Below are 24,477 nucleotides of genomic sequence, written 5' to 3' on the forward strand. Positions count from 1 at the left end.
CCTGCCAATGCAGGGGACATGGGTTCGAGCGCTGGTCCGGGAAGATCCCACATGCCGCTGAGCAACTAAGCCCGTGCACCACAACTACTGAGCCCGTGCTCTAGAGCCTACGAGCCACAACTACTGAGCCTGCATGCCACAACTACTGAAGCCTGCACGCCTAGAGCCCATGCTCTGCAACAAGAGGAGCCACTGCAACGAGAAGCCCGCGCACCACAACAAAGAGCACCCCCCGCAACTAGAGAAAGCCCACGCGCAGCAACGAAGACGCAACGCAGCCAAAAAAAAAAACCAAACAAACAAACCAAAAAGATGCGAAATCCTTTCATCACACTTACTAATCGTGTGGCTTTAATCTCAGTTCCTTAATCTTAAAGTTGCTTACTATCATCTGAAAATTGAAAACTGGGACACTAAAGCACCTAACTTGAGAACCGCTGTGAGGATTAAATGAGTTAATACACGTGAAGTGCTTAGAACAGGATCTGGCACTCAGTAAATCTTCAATAAATGTCCGAAACACCATATTCTCAAAAAAGTATCTCCTGACATAGAGACTCCAGACCATACGCCTTTTTGTTTGGGGAGAGAAAAAAGGCATACTGCCAAATCACAACCACCTTCACGTGGTATATAATAAAGGAAATCCTCATTTAGAGTTTCAGATACTTCCCCTCCAACCAGCCATAAGTAAAAGGAATTTTTTTTTTTTTTTGCGATACGCGGGCCTCTCACTGTTGTGGCCTCTCCCGCTGTGGAGCACTGGCTCCGGACATGCAGGCTCAGCGGCCATGGCTCACGGGCCCAGCCACTCCGCGGCATGTGGGATCTTCCCGGACCGGGGCACGAACCAGTATCCCCTGCATCAGCAAGCAGACTCTCAACCACTGTGCCACCAGGGAAGCCCTAAAAGGAAGTAATTTAAAGAGCTTTTATCTACTTCAAAATTTTGGGTGATGCAACTTCTGAATCATCTAGTACAAAACAAACGCCTATGACATTCCAAGAATTGTGCAAAGTACTATGTGGATAAAGACATTTAATACAAGCCAACATATAAAAAATTCTAAGTCAATGCTGAAAGATAAAAGAACTTTTCCTTAACAAAATGTTTCAGCAAATGATCTTTACCATCATCAAAGTATATTTTAGTTCAATGTACAACTAGCTGAACAATTTAACAACCTAGTAAAACAATAGCCCTTGGCACCATCTCTTATAGTCCTTTGCAAACCTTAGAACAAATACTAGTACTTCATGGGCTCGCTCTCTCTGACTTACTCAGAATTTCCTAAGTACGATGGAGTTTAAGGATCTGCATTACAAGTTTGCCAGTAATGAACCCTGTTTGGGAACGACAGCTTTACAGTGTTTTACTAGTTTTCGAGGGGTAGAAAAGCCGAGCTGTACTTCAGAACTTTAGCCCTGTAAAAATTCCACAGGCGTAGAAACTGGCACTCTTCACTCTCACTCACCACAGATTCTCTTTGTCCAGGAGCACAACTTACAGGTTAGTAGGGCATGGGGCAGGGGTGATCCTTTTGTGCCTGCTTTAAATACTTCCATATACTAATTTTAAAGTACAGTAACTTGAGGGAATTCCCTGGCCGTCCAGTGGTTAAGACTTGGCGCTTTCACTGCCGTGGGCCTGGATTCCATCCCTGGCCGGAGAACTAAAATCCCACAAGCCGAGTGGCGAGCGGTGTGGCAAAAAACAAACAAATAAAAAACGCCCTTCTCTTTACTTTGCTTCTTATTCCCCAAACTGTCTTTTAGAAAAAGGTTTAGTACTTTTTTATTTAAGTGTTTTATAACTTAATAATGAAAACACAATGTGATCTAGAAACAAGTAAGCAATAATGAATGCTATATGAGACTTCTTCCTTAAAAGAGTGAATAACTTAGAATTATGCTATACTAGAGTTACCGTTTGGTTACTATCCCCCCTCAGGAAATTCATCACTTTTAACTCAAAGGATACCTGTCAACAAGGAAAAAGCATACACACCAGTGAAGAAAGGGTGCCAGCCTATAGTAAACCACTAAGTTACTTTTTCACATACAAACTATGCATATTCATACAAGGGAGGCTTGAAATATTCAGGTATAGGTTTTTCTACACTTGAATTTTCTCATGTTCACAAAACAAGAGGGAAAGACAAACTATCGTGCAAAACAGTATCAGCAACTTTCAGCCAAAGCATCAAAATAGGAAGTTAGCCAGCAGACACTTTGCAGCCAAGCTAGATCCTAAACAAAAAGTCTCTTTTGTACAAAGAAAAATGTTTTGCTTTTGTTTAAAAAAAGGCTGTAACTGGCATAGTTCTTCTCCTCAACGCTTGCCCCAAAGTTCAGTGCTTAACTTCCTATTCCAGATGCCTACTGCATTACTCAAGCTGAACACAAGTATTCATTACTGCAAATGTACTTCCAATTCTACATGGTGGGTAGATCCTCTGTAACCTTATTTTCACCCAATGTTTTCTAAAGAAAATTGTAGTATTTTCCAGCCTCCACTTTTTATCAAAGATTTCAAAAGTAGAAACCAAATTTCAGTTTGATTTTGTGTCTGATGGAGTACATCCCCCAGATGATACTAAATTACATCACTAATAGCAATAATATGGTTAAAATAGTAATTTCTGCCTCTTCTGCTCTCATGATTTTAACACTAACCTCAAAATGACATCTCTAAAAATACCTGTAAACCCTAAAATACAACTAATATTATCATCTTTACTGTAGGTAGTGGCATGGACGGTGGAGTCCTAGGTGTGTCACTTACTGCGTGACCTTGAGCAAGTTATTTCACCATTTTAAACCCCAGTTTCCTCAATTAGTAAAAGCGGTGGTACCTTTCCTCCATAAAATTGACTGTGAGGATTAAATGAGATGATTCGCATAAAGTACTGAGCACAGTAAAAGCTCAGAAGAAAAAAAAAACTGGCCACATACCACATCTATACCTCTGTTAATATCCTTATTGAACAGTACAGGAAAACATCATTAAAATGTACTCCCCTATTTTGAGATGCTTGGGGATTAAGCTGAAATTAAACTCTGCTTGATGAGAAAAAAGGACTCAATAAGCAAAAGACTGCAAAGCACCTACTCAGGAGTACAACTTATTTAAGAAGGAACTGATTATTCCATTGATATTCTCATCACAAATCTATTCGATAGTTTTCAAAAAGCTTAATTTACTAGCTTAAGTAGCTGTATACTTCAAGGTAGTACAATTCAATAAAGATTACATAATTTCCTTTTGAAAGATTTAACTGCCCTTCCTTCTCAGTCCAAATTAATGACAACTGTGGGAATTCCCTGGTAGTCCAGTGGTTAGGACTCAGCACTTTCACTGCGGTGGGCCTGGGTTCGATCCCTGGTTGGGGAATTTAAGATTCCACAAGCTGCAAGGCATGGCCAAAAAAAAAAAAAAAAAGGCAACTTTTAATACTTGCATCTCCTTAAAGCCCAATAATGATAAGTATATATTTCAGGATTAAAAGTGTCATTGTTAAATATGACTTACTTAATTACTGCTACATATTGCTTGATATGGTTTAGATACATAAAAGTAAGGCACAATCCTCCAAGGCTAAATGGCTAAGGGATATGGAAGCCAGAGACAGATTAGTTGGGTTACTGCCAATGATGGACTCAAGGTGCCTGCTGGTGACAGTCACTCTCAAAGGCCTGCGGTTGGGTGGAGCTGGTCCTAGCTATTCTCTCCAGGGGTTTTAATCCACTTAACCAAGTACACCAACAACTTCCTTTCCCTTAGTTTTATTAAGGCAGACTAGAAGCCACTAGACTTGGCTACCCTAGAATACACCTAATCACTTGCCACGGAGTGCCCTCAAAAAACGGAATAGGCTGATCTCTAGACCTGCCAATGAAGTAGAGCATCAAGTGGGTTGCTTTTCCATTATGTTTTTTTGCAGGAGAAAATGTTAGTAATAGAGGCTACACTGGAACACCTTCAGGGATATGACATTTTTTTTTTTTTTTTTTTTTTGCGGTACGAACGCGGGCCTCTCACTGTTGTAGCCTCTCCCGTTGCGGAGCACAGGCTCCGGACGCGCAGGCTCAGCAGCCATGGCTCACGGGCCTAGCCGCTCCGCGGCACGTGGGATCTTCCCGGACCGGGGCACGAATCTGTGTCCCCTGCATCGGCAGGCGGACTCTCAACCACTGCGCCACCAGGGAAGCCCCCAGGGATATGACATTTTTAAATGCTTCTTTACAATACAATACCCTTTTAACAATAACACTATGCTGAATCTGCACTGGTCAAAAAACTATAAGAAAAAGGAAGAATGACAGCCTACTTAAACATTTTTAATTACAAAAATCCTCTTTATTTACCTCCATTTTACCTGAGCGTATATGTAATTTCTCCTAACAGGGATTAAAGTAATTTTTTAAACTATGACACTTATCTTTCTCAACATTCTATACATTAGGTATGTTGTGCTTAGGTTGTATTGTTACACTATTTAGGATATTAATTATTCCCTTTCTGTATGAAAAAAGTGACTATGAAGAATGTATTTTAGAAGATCTGAAATACAACAGAGAAAATACAATTATTTGTTCTATTTACACTATGATATTTTTACTGATTTATCTTCCAGAGTAAAATAAATGTAATACCTATTTGCCTAAATTATTGAATTTCTCATGAGGAAAAAAAAGAACCCTTAGAAATATAAATCTGGTTGGGTTCCAGATGTCAAGGATCAATTTGTATGTTTGAGTTACTTTCTAACATTCACAAAATATCTTTTAATGTAAACAATTTTTTAAAATTTCAAAGGCCATGATTTGACCCAGAAGATATCCAAAATCACACAATGAGGCACATTATAAAAATGCTGGGGACTCTGAATGTTATCAGTCTGAATTAAAAGCAACAAATTATCTATCATGTTTCCTAAGAAGCAGAAACTCTGAAAAACATTTACTATGTTCATTTTGTCCCATTATGGTTTTATTTTATTTTATTTATTTATTTATGGCTGTGTTGGGTCTTCGTTACTGTGCACGGGCTTTCTCTAGTTGCAGTGAGTGGGGGCCACTCTTCATCGCGGTGCGCAGGCCTCTCGCTGTCGCAGCCTCTCTTGCTGTGGAGCACAAGCTCCAGACGCACAGGCTCAGTAGTTGTGGCTCACGGGCCTAGTTGCTCCGCAGCATGTGGGATCCTCCCAGACCAGGGCTCGAACCCGTGTCCCCTGCATTGGCAGGCAGATTCTCAACGACTGCGCCACCAGGGAAGCCCCCATTATGTTTTTATTCCTATAAGGTCAAAGTCTTCCTAACAAACCGGCACCCAGACTTTGCATTCCAGCTAGGACAATAAACTCTTTGCACAAGGCTTCTTAGACCTATCTACTGAGTTTAATTACCTTTTTTCAAATAATGCTTTTCCGTTGACCTAGGAGCACTTTATTATTAGTGCGAATCAAAGAAGCACACTCTCTCTTCCAGGTTCTTGGCAGTGCTTCCCCTACAAACACATAGTTAACAACTCTGATTGCCTTCCTCACTGGTTGACATTAAAAACAAACAAACAACACCCCCCCCAAAACACCACAACTTAATCTCTAGGAAAATAAGCCCTGCTTGGCAAAAATTCAACCGACATGTTCAGTGTTCCTAGGCAATCTGGAATTGGCCTACCTCTTGGGACGAATCTCAGGTAAGTTCACATTAAAGTATTCTAGCTAGGACACTGTTATTAGTTCAGTGGAAGCACACTTTAAAAGTTTTTCCAAATCTACTACCTATCCAAACCAGTTACATAACTGCAAATCTATAGGTCAAATGCATTCTGGAGGTGGTGTGTTTTCTGACCCACAATTCTATCTACTCCAAGTTCTGTGGGCAAGTTTTTAATTTTTAAGAAATACTCAAAACTACACCTAAAGCTCATGCTATGTTAAAGAGTCCACCTAGCCTCATTCTATTTTATTAAGCTTTACGGGAAATCCATTAGAAACTGCTAGATAGAAAGCACTGGCTTGGATTTGGTTTTTATTTTAGGGGATTTGGGGACAAAAGAAAACCTGTGCCTCGTATCCCCAGTTACAGCCTCTTTCTCAACATTTTTCTTTTATTAATGCACACACAAAAAATGACAGACTTGCCTTGTGAGGTCGAAAATAGAGATACAGGCTGAGAGGAAGAAACAAAGGAATCTGAAAGAAAATATACAGCGTGAGAATTTGACAACCTCACACAGGAATTTGAACTTTCCTTTTTTTTTTTTGGCCAAGCATCTTAATTTCACTGGGTTTAAGCAAGATGAGAAAACCCAAATCTGTATTTCCAATTACTGTTTTCACTCACCTGGCAGCAAAACCTTATTTCATTTTCAAGATGCATTTCTAAAAGTTAATCAATTCAATTTTTTGGTCAAATATTCTTTCTCACCTGCAAAGGAAGAAAAGAGGAACCCCTAGCATTTTTAAACAAGTATAACCTCAAGAAAGATAATGCTCGCCAGCAACTTCATGTGGGAAAGGAAAAACAGGGATCTGAGTGCTAACTGATTTTGCTTGTAACCATTTTCAACTTCATTTTGAGGAGTCAGTCACGAATATGAGTACTAAACATTATAGTTGGCAAATATGTAAAATTGACCCTGAATACTTTTTTTTTTTTTGCGGTACGCGGGCCTCTCACTGTTGTGGCCTCTCCCGTTGCGGAGCACAGGCTCCGGATGCTGCAGGCTCAGCAGCCATGGCTCACGGGCCCAGCCGCTCTGCGGCATGTGGGATCTTCCCAGACCGGGGCACGAACCCCTGTCCCCTGCATCAGCAGGCGGACTCTCAACCACTGCACCACCAGGAAACAGGACCAACATGAGAAATCTTCCATCTCTAAAATTATATTTCTCTAAATTTGGCAACACATATCAAAATTTTAAATGCATAAACTATCTCCACCACCTCCTGCACATATTCTTTAACTTGGCAGATATACTTGCATGTATGTACAAATACATGTATACAAGGATATAGAGCACTGGTTATAAATACTAGGAATAATCTAAATGACCATCAATAGACGTCTACTTAGTTACATCCAAATAATGGAATACTTGCTGCTATGAAAAAGAATGAGGAACAGCTATATATGTTGATACATTAAATTAAAAACCAAAGTACTGGGCTTCCCTGGTGGCACAGTGGTTGAGAGTCCGCCTGCCGATGCAGGGGACGCGGGTTCGTGTCCCGGTCCAGGAAGATCCCACATGCCACGAAGCGGCTAGGCCCGTGAGCCATGGCCGCTGAGCCTGCGCGTCCGGAGCCTGTGCTCCGCAACGGAAGAGGCCACAACAGTGAGACGCCCGCGTACCGCAAAAAAAAAAAAAAAAAAAAACACAAAGTACTGGGGCTCCCCTGCTGGCGCAGTGGTCGAGAGTCCGCCTGCCGATGCAGGGGACACGGGTTCGTGCCCCGGTCCGGGAGGATCCCACGTGCCGCGGAGAGGCTGGGCCCGTGAGCCATGGCCGCTGAGCCTGCGCGTCCGGAGCCTGTGCTCCTCAATGGGAGAGGCCACAACAGTGGGAGGCCTGCGTACCACAAAAAAAAAAAACAAAAACACCAAAGTACTTAAGTGCATACAGTGTGCCTCCATTTGTTAACTGGCAAAAACAGGGACTTTGAGGTCTGCGGCAGGAGGGAGATTTGCTTTTCACTACAACCTTTGGCCTTAAAAATAATCAAACAGAATATAAATTGCCAGTGGTAAAATGGAAAAAAATTAATAAAAACAGCATGTGAAAAACAAAACCCTCCAAAAGTGCCCCTAAATATACTGATCTTTACTTAACGCCTTTTTTCTTGCAATTATAAAAATGTTTTCACAAATATTAGAAATACACTTAAAATGAGGAGATTGCTTTAAAGGACTGGGCCATCACTATATCTGTAAGTACTAATCTAAATACAACACAGGGAATATAGCCTATATTTTATAGTAACTATAAATGGAGTATAACCTGTAAAAATTGTGAATCACTGCACTGTGCATCTGTAATGTACATAATATTGAACATCAACTATACTTCAGTTAAAAAAAGCAAACTATTGGGCTTCCCTGGTGGCACAGTGGTTGGGGGTCCGCCTGCCGATGCAGGGGATGCGGGTTCGTGCCCCGGTCCGGAGGGATCCCACGTGCCGCGGAGAGGCTGGGCCCGTGAGCCGTGGCCGCTGAGCCTGTGAGTCCGGAGCCTGTGCTCCGCGGCAGGAGAGGCCGCAGCAGTGAGAGGCCCGCGTGCCGCAGAAAACAAACAAAAACAAAACAAAACAAAAAAGCAAACTATTTAGTCAACAGAAATGGAGCATGTTAACACCAAGGCAGAATTTAGTGGACAAGAGGCAGTAATTCAGTAACTCAAAACCAGAATTTTAAAATTCACTACTTTTTAATTATCTTAAAATTAAGCATCACATTTACTCCTACAAATGAAAAACAATTCACCTTTCCTTGTTAAAGCAAGCATTTCTATTTCTTTAATGTTTCCAGATGGGTTCATTTCTTTTCTTTTAAATTTATTTATTTATTTATGGCTGCGTTGGGTCTTCGTTGCTGTGCACGGGCTTTCTTTAGTTGCAGCGAGAGGGAGCTACTCTTTGTTATGGTGCACTGGCTTCTCACTGCAGTGGCTTCTCTTGTTGAAGAGCACGGGCTCTAGGCGCTCGGGCTTCAGTAGTTGTGGCACATGGGCTCTAGGGCGCAGGCTCCGTAGTTGTGGCGCACGGGGCTTAGTTGCTCCGCAGCATGTGGGAATCTTCCCGGACCAGGGCTCAAACCCGTCTCCCCTGCATTGGGAGGCGGATTCTTAATCACTGCGCCACCAGGAAGGCCCCCAGATGGGTTCACTTCTGTATGCAATTATCTGCAACATTAAATCTCTGCCAACTGAACAAATCTGAAAATCCAAATGCTAAATAAGCCTGATGACAAAAAAGATCCTATGAACTTTTCATCTCCACCTGACACCTCTCCTAATGGAAAATTTCGACATACAAAGTTTTATGCAATAGCATCTATTCTGATACAGAACACAGATAACCAGTAGTAGTTTGCAACAATATTGCATGAGGTCTTCTAACTTACACAACCATGTTGTACTCATATGCCATATTTATGCTACGGGCAACTGAACCCCCAAAAAGGCAACCTTAATGCTCAAATACTATTAATTAAATCAAACATTATCTTCAAGTAGCTAGGTCTAGGCACTGTCTTAGCACAGAGATGATGGTTGTGCACAAGCAACTGAAAAAGACAAACCAGCAAAACCGTATGCATTGTGGGAACGCAGCAGAGGCAGAAGAGATGTTCGTCAGGTGAACAAGACAGGGGAAGGCATTCTGGGGAGAAGGAACAACTGATCAGATTCCAAATGGCTTTAAATGTCATGTAATGAAATTTGGATATTATATATAATGAGGCATCACTGGAGGTAAGGGATTCACAATGCCACATGTATTTTAAAGAGAACTCTGGCAGCGGGGTAGAGTATGGACTTAAATGAAAAGCTACTACATAATCTTGGCAAGACATGAGGGCTTAACTAAGGCAGTGAGGATGGGAAAAAGGGGATAGATATGACAGAACAGAATGGCCTGGACTTGGTCATTGGATGTTGGAGACTGGAGAAGCAAAAATCAAAGGACTGAAGGACTACATGAAATGCCACTTGGTTGGGGAATGAAACAGAGGAGAAGGAATTCTTTATATTAATTTTCACTAAAAAATAAGTTGTCTAAGGCATATCAAAGAGGAAACTGTTTGCCAATATGAATAAGCTCAGGAGACAGGTAAGGGTTATAGATAAACATCTGGGAGTTAACATCTGGGTGAGAACTGACACCACTGGAGTGAATGAATTTGTCCAGGGAGAATCAGAGAGCTGTTAACAATGGAAGCTTGAGATACACTACCAATATTTAAAGAGGAGCAAGAAAGAACTATCAGTGAAGGAGACAGAAAGGAGTCAATGTGGGAGAAAATGGTGTCACTTGGAGAAAGCTTTAGGGAACGATTAACAGAGTCAAAAGCCAATGAGTGGGGCTTCCCTGGTGGCACAGTGGTTAAGAATCCACCTCCCAATTCAGGGGACATGGGTTCAAGCCCTGGTCCAGGAAGACCCCACATGCCGCAGAGCAACTAAGCCCATGTGCCACAACACTGAGCCTGCGCTCTAGAGCCCGTGCTCTGCAACAAGAAAAGCCACAACAATGAGAAGCCCGCATACCGCAACAGAGTAGCCCCCGCTTGCTGCAACTAGAGAAAGCTCATGCACAGCAACGAAGACCCAACACAGCCAAAAATAAAAACAAATAAACAAATGAATATATTAAAAAAAAAAGCCGATGAGTGGTTAAGACTTTCAGATGGGTCACTGAAATTAAGTAATCAAGTAATTTAGCATTGATGACTCTATAGTTAGAGGGGTGGGGAGCGGGCCAGGCACTGAAGACTGAATGGAAGTTTAAAGTGTGTGAAGTATGATGATAAAGGGAAGGACTAAAAACTGGGCAGCAGCTAGAGGGAGAGGCAGAGTCAAGGGAAAGAGTTTTAGGAATGGAAATGACAAGCGTATTTATATAGAGAAAGGAGCAAGTAGAAGGGAAAAGACTGAACATGAAAAAGCAGCAATATTTGCAGGAACAAAGTCCAGGAAGTTGCTGGAAGGTAAGGGATAAAAAAGTACGAGTGGACCTGATGAAATCTAATTCCAATAAATAATTAGATTTATTTATATATAAAATAATAAATCCGTGCATATATGTTTTATTTATTTATTTGGCTGTGTCGGGTCTTAGTTGCGGCATGCAGGCTCTTCCATTGTGGCGCATGGGTGTGGGCTTAGTTGCCCCACGGCACGTGGGATCTTAGTTCCCCAACCAGGGTTCGAACCTGCATCCCCTGCATTGGAAGGCAAATTCTTAACCACTGGACCACAAGGGAAGTCCCATAAATCTGTGCAAATATGAAGTTATAAGATTGTTCATCACAAATATTAAGGAAATTTAATAAAAATCTATTAGGGACTGGTTAAACAGGTTTTGGTATATCCATACGATGGGATACTATTCATTAAAAACTGTATTGTAGGGCTTCCCTGGTGGCGCAGTGGTTGAGAGTCCGCCTGCCGATGCATGGGACACGGGTTCATGCCCCAGTCTGGGAAGATCCCACATGCCGCGGAGCGGCTGGGCCCGTGAGCCATGGCCGCTGAGCCTGCGCGTCCGGAGCCTGTGCTCCGCAGCGGGAGGGGCCGCAGCAGTGAGAGGCCCGCGTACGGCAAAAAAAAAAGAAAAAAAGAAAAAAAATTATTGTTACAAAATGAAAGGATATAGTACCCACGGATGTTTAATTTTCTTTACGTTTTTGTTTCCTAAATTTTCTATTATGAACACACATTTTTCTTATACTTCCTAACACATACCTATGCTCCCCACCTACATGGAATGGGGTAGTTACTTAAAGGGAGAAAAAGGACACCTAAAATGGGATCTCTAGCAAGTCTTTCAATAAAACCATTTAGTGAATAATCTTATTAGTCTTCACACCACTGGATTTTCAATATTGATAATACTGTAAGCTGCAACAAACTGTCAAAACTAAAACTAAAAAAAAAAAATTATACTCTCTTTGAAAACAGCTTCATTTCACTTACTGAGTCCCAGGTATCTGTGATAGACACTGAATTAAGTATTTATATACATTATAAATCAAATCCTTACAAAAACTGAAGCTTATAAGTGTCAGAATCAAGATTTAAACTTGAACTTTTCCTGAAAGCCTGTGCTTCTTCTCTCTCACTCTACCAGTCAGATCACCTGGGGAAAATATACTAAATAAATCTGACTGTTTGAATTTTCTAAACTGCAGTAAAAACAGCTTCAGTGAATTGTTTATTTTGGTGATATCTGTCCTTCAACACCAGCAGAATACAGACTATTTTTTAGAGAAGTAAGTTACTCTAAGAACAACTTTGTAGAATGACTTCTACAATTTAACGCCAAAGCTTTTTCCTTTGTGTTAGTTTCTATAGATTATTAAAGCATTTTCTAATACATAAGGAAAAATAAAGTATTTGAAATTTTATCTAAAACTAATATAATGAAAATGAGAAATTCATCAGTTCTTTTAAACATCTTTTCTCTCTAATATTAATATTCTCTCCAGGGACTTCCCTGGTGGTCCAGTGGCTAAGACTCCGCTCTCCCAATGCAGCAGGCCCGGGTTTGATCCCTGTTCAGGGAACTAGATCCCACATACCGCAACTAAGAGTTCGCGTGCCGCAACTAAGAGTTCGCGTGCTGCAACTAAAGATCCCACAGGCTGCAACTTAAAGATCCCATGTGCCGCCAACTAAGACCCGGTGCAGCTAAATAAATAAATAAGTAAAATTTTAAAATTCTCTCTAATATCAAAACAAATGATTTTTATCATTTAGTTTTCCTTTTTGCTTTATAGCTGGGCCACAAAAAAATGTCAATCTTTCCACTCTTTCTCATGACCACAATTCTTGATGTCAACTCATGATCTCAGTAAAAACTGCTAAACGGAGCCAATTACTGCCCTCTCCCCCATCAGAGCTCCAGGAATAGGCAGACTGATTTTTCTCCCAAAACTTAATGCCATTTTTTTCTTTTTCTTACCTTTTTGTGCTGGCTAGGACCTCCACTGCATTACTCGGACCTGCCTGCCTCTTCCAAAATAATTTCTATTTCATGATTAAGTCTTTCTCTCTCTCTCTTTTTGAAAAAAAATTATTTTAGAATAATTTTAGATTTACAGAAAAGGCAAAAAGATTGCAGAGTGTTGCTTTATATCCAGCACTGTTTCCGCCATTAACATGTTACATTAGTATTGTGGTACATTTGTCAGAGTTAATGAACTAATGTTGATACACTACTAATAAGTAAAGCCCACACTTCGTTGTGATTTCATTAATTTTTCCCTAGTGCCCCCTTCATGTTCTAAGATCCCATCCAGGATACCACGTCACGTTTTGTCATCATGTCTCTGGAGCCTCCTGTGGGCTACGACAATTTCTCAGACTTTCCTTACTTTTGATGATCTGGACAATTTTGAGCAGTGCTGCTCAGATATTTTACAGAATGCCCCTCAATTTGGATTTGTCTGATGTTTTTCTCATGGTTAGACTGGAGTTATGAGTTTTAGGGAGGTAATCCTCCACTGAGATGAAGGGCCATCCTTGTCATACCATATCAACGGTTCATACTATCAATGTGACTTACCACTGATGATATTAACCTTGATCCCCTGGCTGAGGTAGAGTTTGCCAAGTTTCTCCATGGTAGTACTTCTCCCCACCCTTCTACACTGTGCCCTTTGGAAGCAAGTTACTAAGCACTTTCCAAACTTAAGGCATGGGGAGAATCTACATAAACTGGCAGGCTAATTTTTAATTTACTAGAGCTAATATAACTACGGCAAATAGACCAATTAGTAATGTTTTGGTCCTCTGGAACCAATAAACCTAGATAAGATCTAATATCTAGTTAAATAAATTCAATTTATTTGCTATTGGAAATAAATTCCAACCTGACTGGAAGCACCTTACGGCTAAGGGCCACCTTACATGTCCCTGTATCTTTCATAAGGCACAGAATATGATGGTCAGCATATAGTAGAAGGCACAGAATATGGAGGCCTGAACGTTATAGAGCCTTAATGAATGTTTGGTGAAAACTAAATAGTAAAAGTTTAAATTGTTATTTCAAAAACAGACTTTGAGTACCTACTGGATATTAGTCCTACTAATGTAGCAATGTAGTTCCCTCTGGTATAAGTCAAGATGCTCACTCTGTTACAACACTAAAAAGAGTTGGAAAGCTTTCTTTGTACATTTGTGGAGTAAATGCATATGCAATCTAAGAGGAAAAATAAGCAGAACTCTTGTCGCACAAGAAACATTAGAAAGCCTGACAGAAAGAAACAAATTGGACTGTATAAACAGTAAATTGGTTACAAATATTTTAATAACCCAACTTCTAAAGTAGTGCTACATTTACTGTTGTTAGGAATATCTTACCCTTCTCCAAATAATGTTTGATACGTATCAGATCAAAATCTCAGATTCTGTTAGGAGTAAGATGGAAATCAAACTTATTCTAACATATTTTAAAATTCTGACACATCAGACTAGCCTACCATTGAGTCCTTATTGGAAGTGAGTCTCTTTCTAATACACAAAATGTGGCATTCAAGTGGTTATAATTTTATGGATTAAAGCCATTAGTGGACTTAATACCTAAAGTCCAGAAGTAAGGACAGTAACGTACGATATATTTGGATATAGTTTTATGCGCTTACATGAAAATTCTCTCCTCAGCACCTAAATGAATATATCAATTTCCATATGTGTAAGTTTTTCCAATGCTTATAATTTGACTTTTAAAAACTAAATTTTCTTTACCTGAGGTTTATGAGTAGATTTCATAGTAGTTCATGAATCTGTGAAAGTTCACGCAATACTTCATTTATATGCATATTTTTCTGGGAATAGGGTTTCTCCAACTATCTAGCCATTCCATAAATTTATTGAACATCTATTATGAGCCCAGGATTAGTTTTAGTTGCTGGACAAAAACAATAAGGTCTCTGCTCTCTTTCAAAAACATCTGAGGGTCTGCTTTGTGCCAGGTTCTGTTCAGGCATTAGAGATAGAGCAGTGAATAAAGCAGCAAAAATCTCCACTCTGATGGAACTTATATTCTACTGTGGCAGACAGACAATATACAAAATAAATAAGTCAAATACTGTAAGATAGATTATGACAAGTGGTAAGAAAAATAAAGCAGGAAAGGCCTATAAGGTGTTTTTTCTCTTGTGCAAGTTAGATCAGGTGGCCAGGAAAAGACCTAAAGGAGGTAAGAGAGTGAAGAGCTGCGAGAATGTATGAGGGAAGAGCATTCTAGGTACAGTGAACAGCAAATAAGACTGCGGTAGAGAGCTACTCCTGGTGTGAAGAACAGCAAGATCAGTGTGGCTAAAGCTGGGTGAGCAAGGCGGAGGCTGGGACCAGATATTATAGGGCTTCATAAGCCTTCGAAGGACTTCAGCATTTAATCTGAGTGGGATCAGAAGCTACTGGAGCATTTGCCAATGAGTGAAATAATCTGACTTACATTTTTCGCAGGCTTACACCAGCTGCTGTGCAGAGAAAAGACTGAAGAGAGCCAAGGGAGAAAGTCTGGAGACCACTTAGGAGGCAACTGCAGTGATCCAGGAGAGCTATGATAACAGCCTGGACCAGGGTAGTAGCAATGGAACTTGAGAAAACTAGTAGTCACTGAATATATTCTGAAGGTAGAATCAACAGGATTTGCTAATTGTTGTATGAAGGAAAGGGAGGAATCAAGGGCATTTAAAATGAGGAAGAGGGCTTCCCTGGTGGTGCAGTGGTTAAGAATCCGCCTGCCAATGCAGGGGACACGGGTTCGAGCCCTGGTCCGGGAAGATCCCACATGCCGCGGAGCAACTAAGTCCTTGCGCCACAACTACTGAGCCTGTGCTCTAAAGCCTGCGAGCCACAACTACTGAGCCCGTGTGCCACAACTACTGAAGCCCACGTGCCTAGTGCCTAGAGCTCCGCATGAGAGAACCCACTGCAATGCGGAGCCCGCACACCGCAACGAAGAGTAGCCCCTGCTCACCACAGCTAGAGAAAGCCCGCACACAGCAAAGAAGATCCAACGCAGCCAAAAATAAATAAATAAATTTAGAAAAAATAAAATAAAATAAAATAAAATGAGGAAGAGAAGTAACCACTGGATTTAACAATGTGGAAAATAACTGGTGAACTTGACAAGAGATGTTTCTGTAGAACGGTGGAGCAAAAAGGCACCCGGCTTAGGAACCATGGGACCAGAAGTGACGGTTTCTAAGTTAACTGGACTCAGTAAACCAATAACTGAATTCAAGAGAGTGACTGAACCGTTTTTATCGCATGTTGTTTCAAATTTCAAAGAGAGGCAGTGTACATATTTGAAAGAACTGAGTTGGTCCTCTATCCCTGTTTTATCCTATCTTCAACTTCACGGACACAAACCTTTGGGCATATCACTTAATTTCCGATTCCTCACCTGTAAAGTGAGATTTATTTCACTACCCACCTCACAGATAAAAAATATAAGTCTTTCTCCCATTGAATACAGCCTCTTAGAGAGATGTTGTACGCACAGCACCTAACAAAGAGCTTTAATGTATGCTCAAACATTTGTTGAATTAAGTTAATGTATGGGCACAAATCAAACCATAAAGCAACACACAAAGATAAGATATAAAAAATCAAATATTTCCACCTTTATGTAAAAAGAAGACAATGCTCACTGCTGAAATGCCTTCAGGTGGCTCTGTATTAGTTTTGCTAAAAATGTTTTTCAGAATACCCTTCAATAGACCCTCAAGGGCAAACTGCCAGTGAGGAACAAGTCAAACAGCTCCTTCTGCCACCCCCCCAACCCGCCTCCCCACTAGGTTATGATGATGTGCTTACAGGCAAAACTCAACCAGTAGGTTGGAAAAAACAGATACGAATATTTCTTTGAAATTTAAAGAGACCATCACAAGAGGAGGCTAATTGGTAACAATTACCACCACCACCCCAAAACGTAAAACAGAAATGCAAATCCTATACAGTATTTAAAGGGATTCTCTCTGGGAATTCCCTGGCGGTCCAGTGGTTAGGACTCGGCGCTTTCACTGCCGTGGCCCGGGTTCAGTCCCTTGTCGGGGAACTAAGATCCCACAAGCCATGCAGTGCAGCCTCCCCCGACCCCGTCAAAAAAATAAATAAATAAATAAACAGATTCTCTCTGAAATTGCAGTATTACAGAGTAACATGTCATACTCTAATAACAGATGTTACTAGTCAGATATGCAGTAAAAGACTTCAATGATGTAATCGCAAGCAATACTGATTACAGCTAAACTTATGTAGCATACGTACTTTTTCAAAACACCTATAACATACCCGATGATCCAAATTATTTCTAGAATAGTTGTTATGAATAAACAGAATAAAAGCTGTCAGTCTCCTGCACAACTCCTGATACGAACATAATACCGACTTGGTAGTTTTTATTTTAAACGTTTTATTATGAAATTTATATATTTTTCACAAGTCTGTACAGTTTAGGAGGCAGTTATAAATTCATCATTAACAATAAAGTTGAACACAAACTATAAGCTAGGTACACGCAACAAATATGCATAGCTAACCATTTATTTGGAGCTTTTGTTAATTCTGCTCAGAATTACAAAAGTGGTAAATTCTAGGTTTATGGCTAGTCTAAAGAGAAGCGCCCTTCTAAAGAACAAACAACCTCTTGGCTCACACAAAACTGGAAACCTTAACTTTCCCCTGGCCCTTCAAAGGCACAGCACCAATTCCTTCACTACCAAGCTTTGTTTACAAACGTTTGTAACCTGCACAGGATTAAACAGGTGCCTCCTATATCAGGACCAGTATATAATTTCCTCACCACAGAATACAATAAAAGCAATAGTATGAGTTTTATTTTGTTTTCAGACCATCACTAAAATAATAAAAATAAAAACACTGATGCTCTTACCAGCTACTACATAAACAATTCCCAAGACATTTCAATTTAAGGAAGGTGTAAGTGTTAAATATATGCAGACTGGTTTGTTTGATCATAGTCGTTAAACTATTTGTGAATGGACTCTAAAAGAAAACAGCATTAAAAGAAATCTTCTATTCCTGGGGAATAAAAACCACCTTAGTCAACAGGCATTTGTGAACCATATTGACATGACCATTCATTCTTGCTGTCTCCTGTACTCTTGCTTCCACTGATAGGAGTTTCACAATGTATCATGACTATACTTATGGTCAGAATGCTGCAGAAAGTATTTAAGCATACTGATGCCAAGCGATCTATGAAACATCCTGGCTCCCCCTCAACTTCTTTAACAGATCAGGTGAGTGAAAGGAGTGGCAGCTCTTATTAATATGAGGGGTCAAAAGCTGAAACAACTGACTCGCTTTTAGAAAGCAGAAAAAGATAGAGCATCCTTTACTGGGAGGAAGATTAAATGATTTCTCACTTGTAATTCAACTGTTTTTTGTATCTATGTGTTTCAAACCTGTAAATAGATGTATCAAGTACTAGGTATCGTTATTCAATCAAAGTTAGGATCTAACGGCAGCAAAGCAAATTTGTCTAGGTCACGTTCCTGAGGCTTAGGATGTACACAAGGTCATACAATTAATGAGAGAGACAGGATTGAAATCTAGGTGTCTCTGGGGCTCAAGTCTGTGTGTTTATCACCATGTTATACTGTCACTGCTAATGGGACATGAATACAATACAGCTGTCAGCGTTGAACGGGTGGTCAGAGTTCTTTTTTACTTAAGAGTTAAGACTGAAAATACAAGTTACATAATCATATGATTGATTGACGTGTTAGAACAAAGCGTAAAAATGATGCCTTAGAAAGTACACAGAACAACTTAGTTTCATGAGTGAAAAAGAAGTATTTAAAGCATTAAAATATTTTTTAGTTGTCCAAGCTGTTTTTGCTTTAAGCTAACTTCCACAAACAGACACAAGAAATGTAGCTTTATTTTGGCACCATGATTTTCAGAGCAGTAATAAAGAATAGTCCCTAGCAAGTTATAGAATTTCAAAGGCTATAGACAACAAGCTATTAAAGCACTTTTAAACATCAGACAATAGACAGGTATCTATACTTGATGTCTAATAAGGCAACCCTCATCCTGAAAAGAGCACTCATTATTTCCGTATTTTCTACCTCAACCTCAAATTTCTGCCTTTGAAATCCTCACTTTCCTTCAAAGGCAGAAATCTGGGAAGCCAATCCTGGCCCCGACCTTCTCCAAGCGTACATCACTGCCAGCTGCACTAACACCCGATGCACTGGAAGAGAGAGTGCTATTGCTGATCACCTTTAGGTAGGAACTAAATTTCTAAAATTTGGACAGGTCAGTCAAGACACAATTGTCTCCTGCAGGCACCAAGTGACCACTTCCTCTTCTTTTTTTTATTTTTTGAAAGTCTCTAAAACCAAGAGGAGCTTGGTGAATGAAAGTGAAGCTAAAGGTTGACATCAACACTTAGAGATTTTTAAAACAAGGTAAATTTTTTAAGAATCCTTTTTTTTTTTTTTTTTTGCGGTACGCGGGCATCTCACTGTTGTGGCCTCTCCCGTTGCGGAGCACAGGCTCCGGACGCGCAGGCTCAGCGGCCATGGCTCACGGGCCCAGCCGCTCTGCGGCATATGGGATCTTCCCGGACCGGGGCACGAACCCGTGTCCCCTGCATCGGCAGGCGGACTCTCAATTACTGCGCCACCAGGGAAGCCCAAGAATCCATTTTAAATGAGTCAAATTTTGGAATAACAGACTTCATCTTATTTTCATGGTGCAAAAGCTTGAGACATTTCCTCAGAGATGGAGAAAGCATTCTGTAAGGAGGAAGAGCTTCTGCAATGAAATGATGACTATATACTGCAGTGTCTTAAGCTAAACTTTTCCAGTACTGACCTGACAAATGAGGATCTTGCACTGAACCCACTAAAACTGTATTAATGATTTTTACACAATATTAATACATATTTGCAATGGGTAAGACTTTAAGGTGGAGAGAGTATCTAATTTATTTTTCAACTGTATCAAAAATTTAAAACCAAGAGAAATCAAAAGGTATGCACAAAAGGGCCAAAAACCAAACAGTAACCAATGACAAGTGATTAGAGCCAAAACACCAAGTTGCTAAATATATAAGGAAGCTGCTGTTCATCTGGACCTTTGCCCAGAACACAAAAATTTGGAGGAGAAGCAGTGGTAGTTTAAAGGGGACAAGGGTTCTAAATTTGCTTGCTTCGTTCATTTATCTGGACATGTAATCTTGGCCTTGCAGAAGCTTCCTCTGATACTGTTTCTACTGAAATGGCCATAACCACACTGGAAAATCCAAATGAGTACCAAAGCTCTTACGTGGAAATCCACTGTTCGAAAAACACGTAGAGAATATATTTAGGGCTAAGATCAGTTTTGTTCTTTAGAACAATCAACCCAAGATTCTGGCAAAGGAGACGTTGAAGCATTTTAAAACGTCTCAAAATCCTTTAAGGTAACTAAATAAACAGCAAAATTATCTGTACTCTGCCAAGCTTATGGCCCTTCTTTTGACAAAATGCTTTTTTTTTTCTTTTTCTTGGAAGACTGAGTTCCTTTAAGAATCACCACCTGCTCATGGTGCTTTTTTTTTCCCCCCTCAAGAAGGCATCTGCACTGCAGATCTCTGCACGAGGGGAGCTTGCCAGCCAGCTCCCACCACCAGGCAGACGCGTTATACAATGGAAACTGAAAGCGGCCTGCAGCTTCCCTCCTAGTCTTTCACAGAGATGGGAGGAGAAGGGGGTTCAACCAGCCCCTGCTTTGTCTGACTTTTCTCCCCCTCCCCCTGTCTGCGGGAAACACCCCCTTTTGTTATACTTCGATCAATAATAGCCGACAAAAAGCATGAAATTAAAATATGTTGATGGCTTGGCATGACTCTACCTATTATCCTCTAGAATATAAGCAGCTACCCTCGTGTCCCCACCCCCACGCCGCGCCAGTGAAGAGCAGGCTGTGTTGCAGATGCAGCCACGGATCCATCTTGGACCATCAGCAGCTCCCTCCCAAATCTTCCCTGAGCTATTCTCATCACGCCTCCTTCTACCTCGGAGCCTCAGAAAAATCGGGCATTCGGTGTCTGGCCACAAAAAATTAACAGCAGATGAAAACAGTATAGAAAACGGCCTCAGTGTTGCCATTAAACTTCCTCATCTTTCCCACGGGCAACCAAAAAAACCCATGATTTTTGGAAGACTACGAATGGCTGATTATGTCAACACCTGTTTGCAAAACCTGCAATGCAACCCAACCCTTTCACCACCATCCCCTCAAAATCGTAAGGAGTCATTTCTCCTACCACCAACCTGCCCCAATCCGCTCAATCTCTCTAATCCTCCACTAAATCACCCTGATTCAGAGGACGGCTCCCCCCGAACCCGTGTCTTTTCCCACCTGCCCAGTCTCGGCGTTAACGCCCACTCTCCAGAGTATCTCCCCTCCCCCAACCTGTTTTCCTCACACCCCGTTATTCCCTCACCGCCTGCAAGACCTGACGCTCCCCTCCCCCTTACCCCATTTTCCAGACGCTCCTTCCCGGGGGCTGAAGCCTCCAGTACGCAAGAGTGACTTGCAGTCCCTGACCCCGAAGGCACCCCCCTCCCGAGGTCGGGGTCCCCCGGCGCGCCTCACCAGCACAGGAGGAGCCGCAGCTCTTCGTCCCCAGGGCGGGGCAGGCTCCCGGGCTCCCGCCGCCGCCACCGGGCGCAGAGGACTCGGCCACGGAGGATGACGAGGAGACGGATGGGGACTGAGTGGCCGCCGACGGCTCCGCCATGGCTGCGCAAGCAAAGGCGGGAGAGGGGTGAATAGCGATGTGGGACGGGAGAGAGGGAGGGAAAAGAAAATAATAGGGCGGCTGGCTCTCCGAAGTCGCCTCGCCTCTCCTCGCTCCGAGGACAGAGTCCGACAGACAGACTGCCTTAGCCGAGCGCCGCGAGAGGGCGGAAGCGCGAGCGCGCAGGCGCACAAAGGGCCCTCGGGCTGGTGGCGCGGGCGGGGGGCGGTCAAGTTGAGGCGCCCAGTGACGCAGGGCGCAGGCGCAAGAACTGTCCCTCCGCGCTCTAACAGGGAAGGAGGGGCAAAACTGGCTTCGCCCAGCGCCAGGGCCAGTGGCTGGGGTGGGCCGTGCCCCGCGGGGACCAGGCGCAAGGGGCGTGGCCAAGCATCAAGCCCCGCCCACCACTGCGGCCGAAGTGGGAGGGGGGCCTGCGGCTTACTGTTGCTTCACGGCTCGTTTTGTGAATGTTTTAGCGTAGGCTAATTATGTGTCTTAACGATAGGAGTTTCTTTTTGCTTCCGTTAGTGGAGAATATCTTTCCCACAGATTCCAGGGCCGATGTCTTTTGTCTGATGCGTTCCCGCTCTTAACTCCAATGGTGAAAACCACAGTTTTCTGCAGGCCCGCTCTGCAAGGTGCTTTATGAATTTTTCTGGATGTGTCGTAATATCTCATCACCATGAGGCAGAGATGGCACGATCTCCCATTTGGTAGGTGGAGAAAGATGCTGTACAGAGTGAAAAACTATTACTTATTCCAATCACACTGCAATGCAGCCGCAGAACCTGCTTCATGTTCTTATCTCGTTACTGCTCCGAAAGAGGTATCCACCTTGGGTCTCAAGGTTGTCCTTTCCTCTAAATAGAGAGGACACATTCTGAATGAAAAAAACGCTGAGCTAATGAAAAAGGAAGAGCCAGGAGATAACATCCTGGCTGTGGTTATGGGGGATGGTAAAATGAGGTACTAAAAATTGAGAATATGGCACAAAAGACACGTAATTGAATTTTATTCGTAGCCTAAAAGAGGTCCTTAGTGAAAACTGTATTTGAAACCAGATATCTAGCTTATACTGGATTTTGTTCACTTTTTGGCTTCTCTTTGGTCGGCTTGCAAAATTCAAAGCCTTCTCCCTACGTCTGGTCAAGTGATTTGAAATGTGCCTGATTCTTTTAAAAACGGAAATGTAGACTGGAAGTAATAAAGATGAAGACTGTAGGCTTTGTGATTGCTAAAGCAGCAATTGATGACCAGAAGGGCAATTGCAGGATCAGCAGATCCTGTAAAGATGCAACCTCCTGAAGGGGGAGGTAGCCAGCCAAGCAGCCACAGAGAGGAAAAGTGATCTGACCAGAGGAAATCTTCTAGAACAGTCAGTGGACTACATCTGTCCTTGACAGTTTTTAAGGTCAGGTAAAGCCCAGACAGGAAAAAAACTCCTGGCCATTGAAACACTCTGAAAAAAGGCGCAGAGAATATTTCCCAAAATAACTTTGTGGCAAATATCTAACTCTGGCACTTAACAGCATCAGATGACACTGCAGCAACCTGTCCCTTAGATGACAAAGAGAAATGCAATCCAATCTGATAAGCAAGCCAGTTATCTACCCATTCTGATAAATGCATAAATTTTTAAAATTTACATTATTAGGTGCTGGATAAGGAAATGAATGAGGCTGGTCCCTAACTCTGACAGCAATTGCTAGGATCTGCAGACCCTGGCTGGAAAGGAATCCTGTTTCCATATCTAGAAAGAGAGAAAAGAAGATAAACATCAAGACATTGATGTGGTCTTGGTGGTCTCTTCAAACCCTTCAGATTTTTTACATAAGAGGCCTTTATGCTAGATCCAATTCTTGAAGCTGCCTTTCCTTCCTGCTCTCATTTGCTGTACCAGTAAATTTCCCTGAGACTGACTCTTGCTTGGGATGTTATTTGTATACATGGTTTGTTCCACAGATGTTTACTGGTTACTTGCTGTGTGTATGACGGTATCCTGGGAAATTTGGAGGGATCCAAAAAATATGTTTGTCCTGAGCTTACAAGCTAGTTGGGGCTTAGAACATACTCACATAAAGTTTAAAAAATACAAATTAAATAACAACCAAAAACAACCCCCAAACAACACAAAATTATAATGCTCTGATTAGATGACAAGTGAATTGTATGAATTTAAGAGTATAGGGAATGACTATGGAGTTATAGTGACTTGGGGAGGTTTTATGAAGAAGCTAACTCAGGAGTTTGGAGTGGTAAGGAGGTCATTAAAGGCAAGGGAGAATGGTGTGAAGCAAATGCATGGGCTGTTTTTGAGCAAGTATACAATAACACCTCCTTCTGGGCAGACCAATCACAAAAAAGCACCCCTTGCTCCCAGCCCAGCCCAGCCCATGATGCATGTCACTGCTGGCTTGACTAGCAGAACTTGGCCTAGATTTGATCCCATCTTGCCCCTCCCCTCCACAGGCTGCATTATTGCAACACAACACAACACAGCCTTCTGTGGTGGCTGGAGGCCTAGAAGTGTGAGATGTTTTGGGTACGGTTAGCCCAGGTTGGCTAGAGCCAAGGGCTTGAATTAGGACAAGAGGGAGATAAAATGGGGAGATGGGTTGGGGCCAGAGTGTGGAGAAGCAGTAACAGAGCCTTAAAGAATTGAGGGTTCATCTTAAGGCTAATGGGGATTCAGCATAAGTTTTCAGGCAGGGAAGGGCTCAGGTGGGATTGTTAAAGTGCTCACTGGAGTACAGTCATTTCTCAGGAGTTCTGAGCAATTTTTACTGCTGAGGCACTGAGCTGGGAAATCTTCTTTCTTGGTCCTATCCTTATGGGACAGGTATTTACAAAGCTAATTTCCCACATCATTTTCTAGGCCATCTTATTACCCAGTTTATTTTTCTTCTTGACTTTGAGAAAAAAAATTATTTAATATAGTCACATGCCATATATGTGTTTATATTCAAAAGTATATATA

At 41.8% G+C, this 24,477-nt stretch overlaps 1 protein-coding gene across 3 annotated transcripts in view; it reads right to left on the minus strand.

The window, feature by feature from the left end:
* RTN3 (reticulon 3) overlaps nucleotides 1–21,670 on the minus strand; it is a 61,866-nt gene extending 40,196 nt beyond the window's left edge. For all 3 annotated transcript variants that reach the window (XM_079928676.1, XM_079928674.1, XM_079928675.1), the window contains exon 1: nucleotides 21,356–21,670. In XM_079928676.1, the coding sequence (XP_079784802.1) occupies nucleotides 21,356–21,500 (145 nt within the window). In that variant the 5' untranslated portion in view covers nucleotides 21,501–21,670. The remainder of the gene's footprint in view (nucleotides 1–21,355) is intronic.
* Between the last annotated feature and the right edge of the window lie 2,807 nt (nucleotides 21,671–24,477).

This window comes from Stenella coeruleoalba, assembly GCF_951394435.1.
Source record: "Stenella coeruleoalba genome assembly, chromosome: 8".
Classification (NCBI taxonomy): domain Eukaryota; kingdom Metazoa; phylum Chordata; class Mammalia; order Artiodactyla; family Delphinidae; genus Stenella; species Stenella coeruleoalba.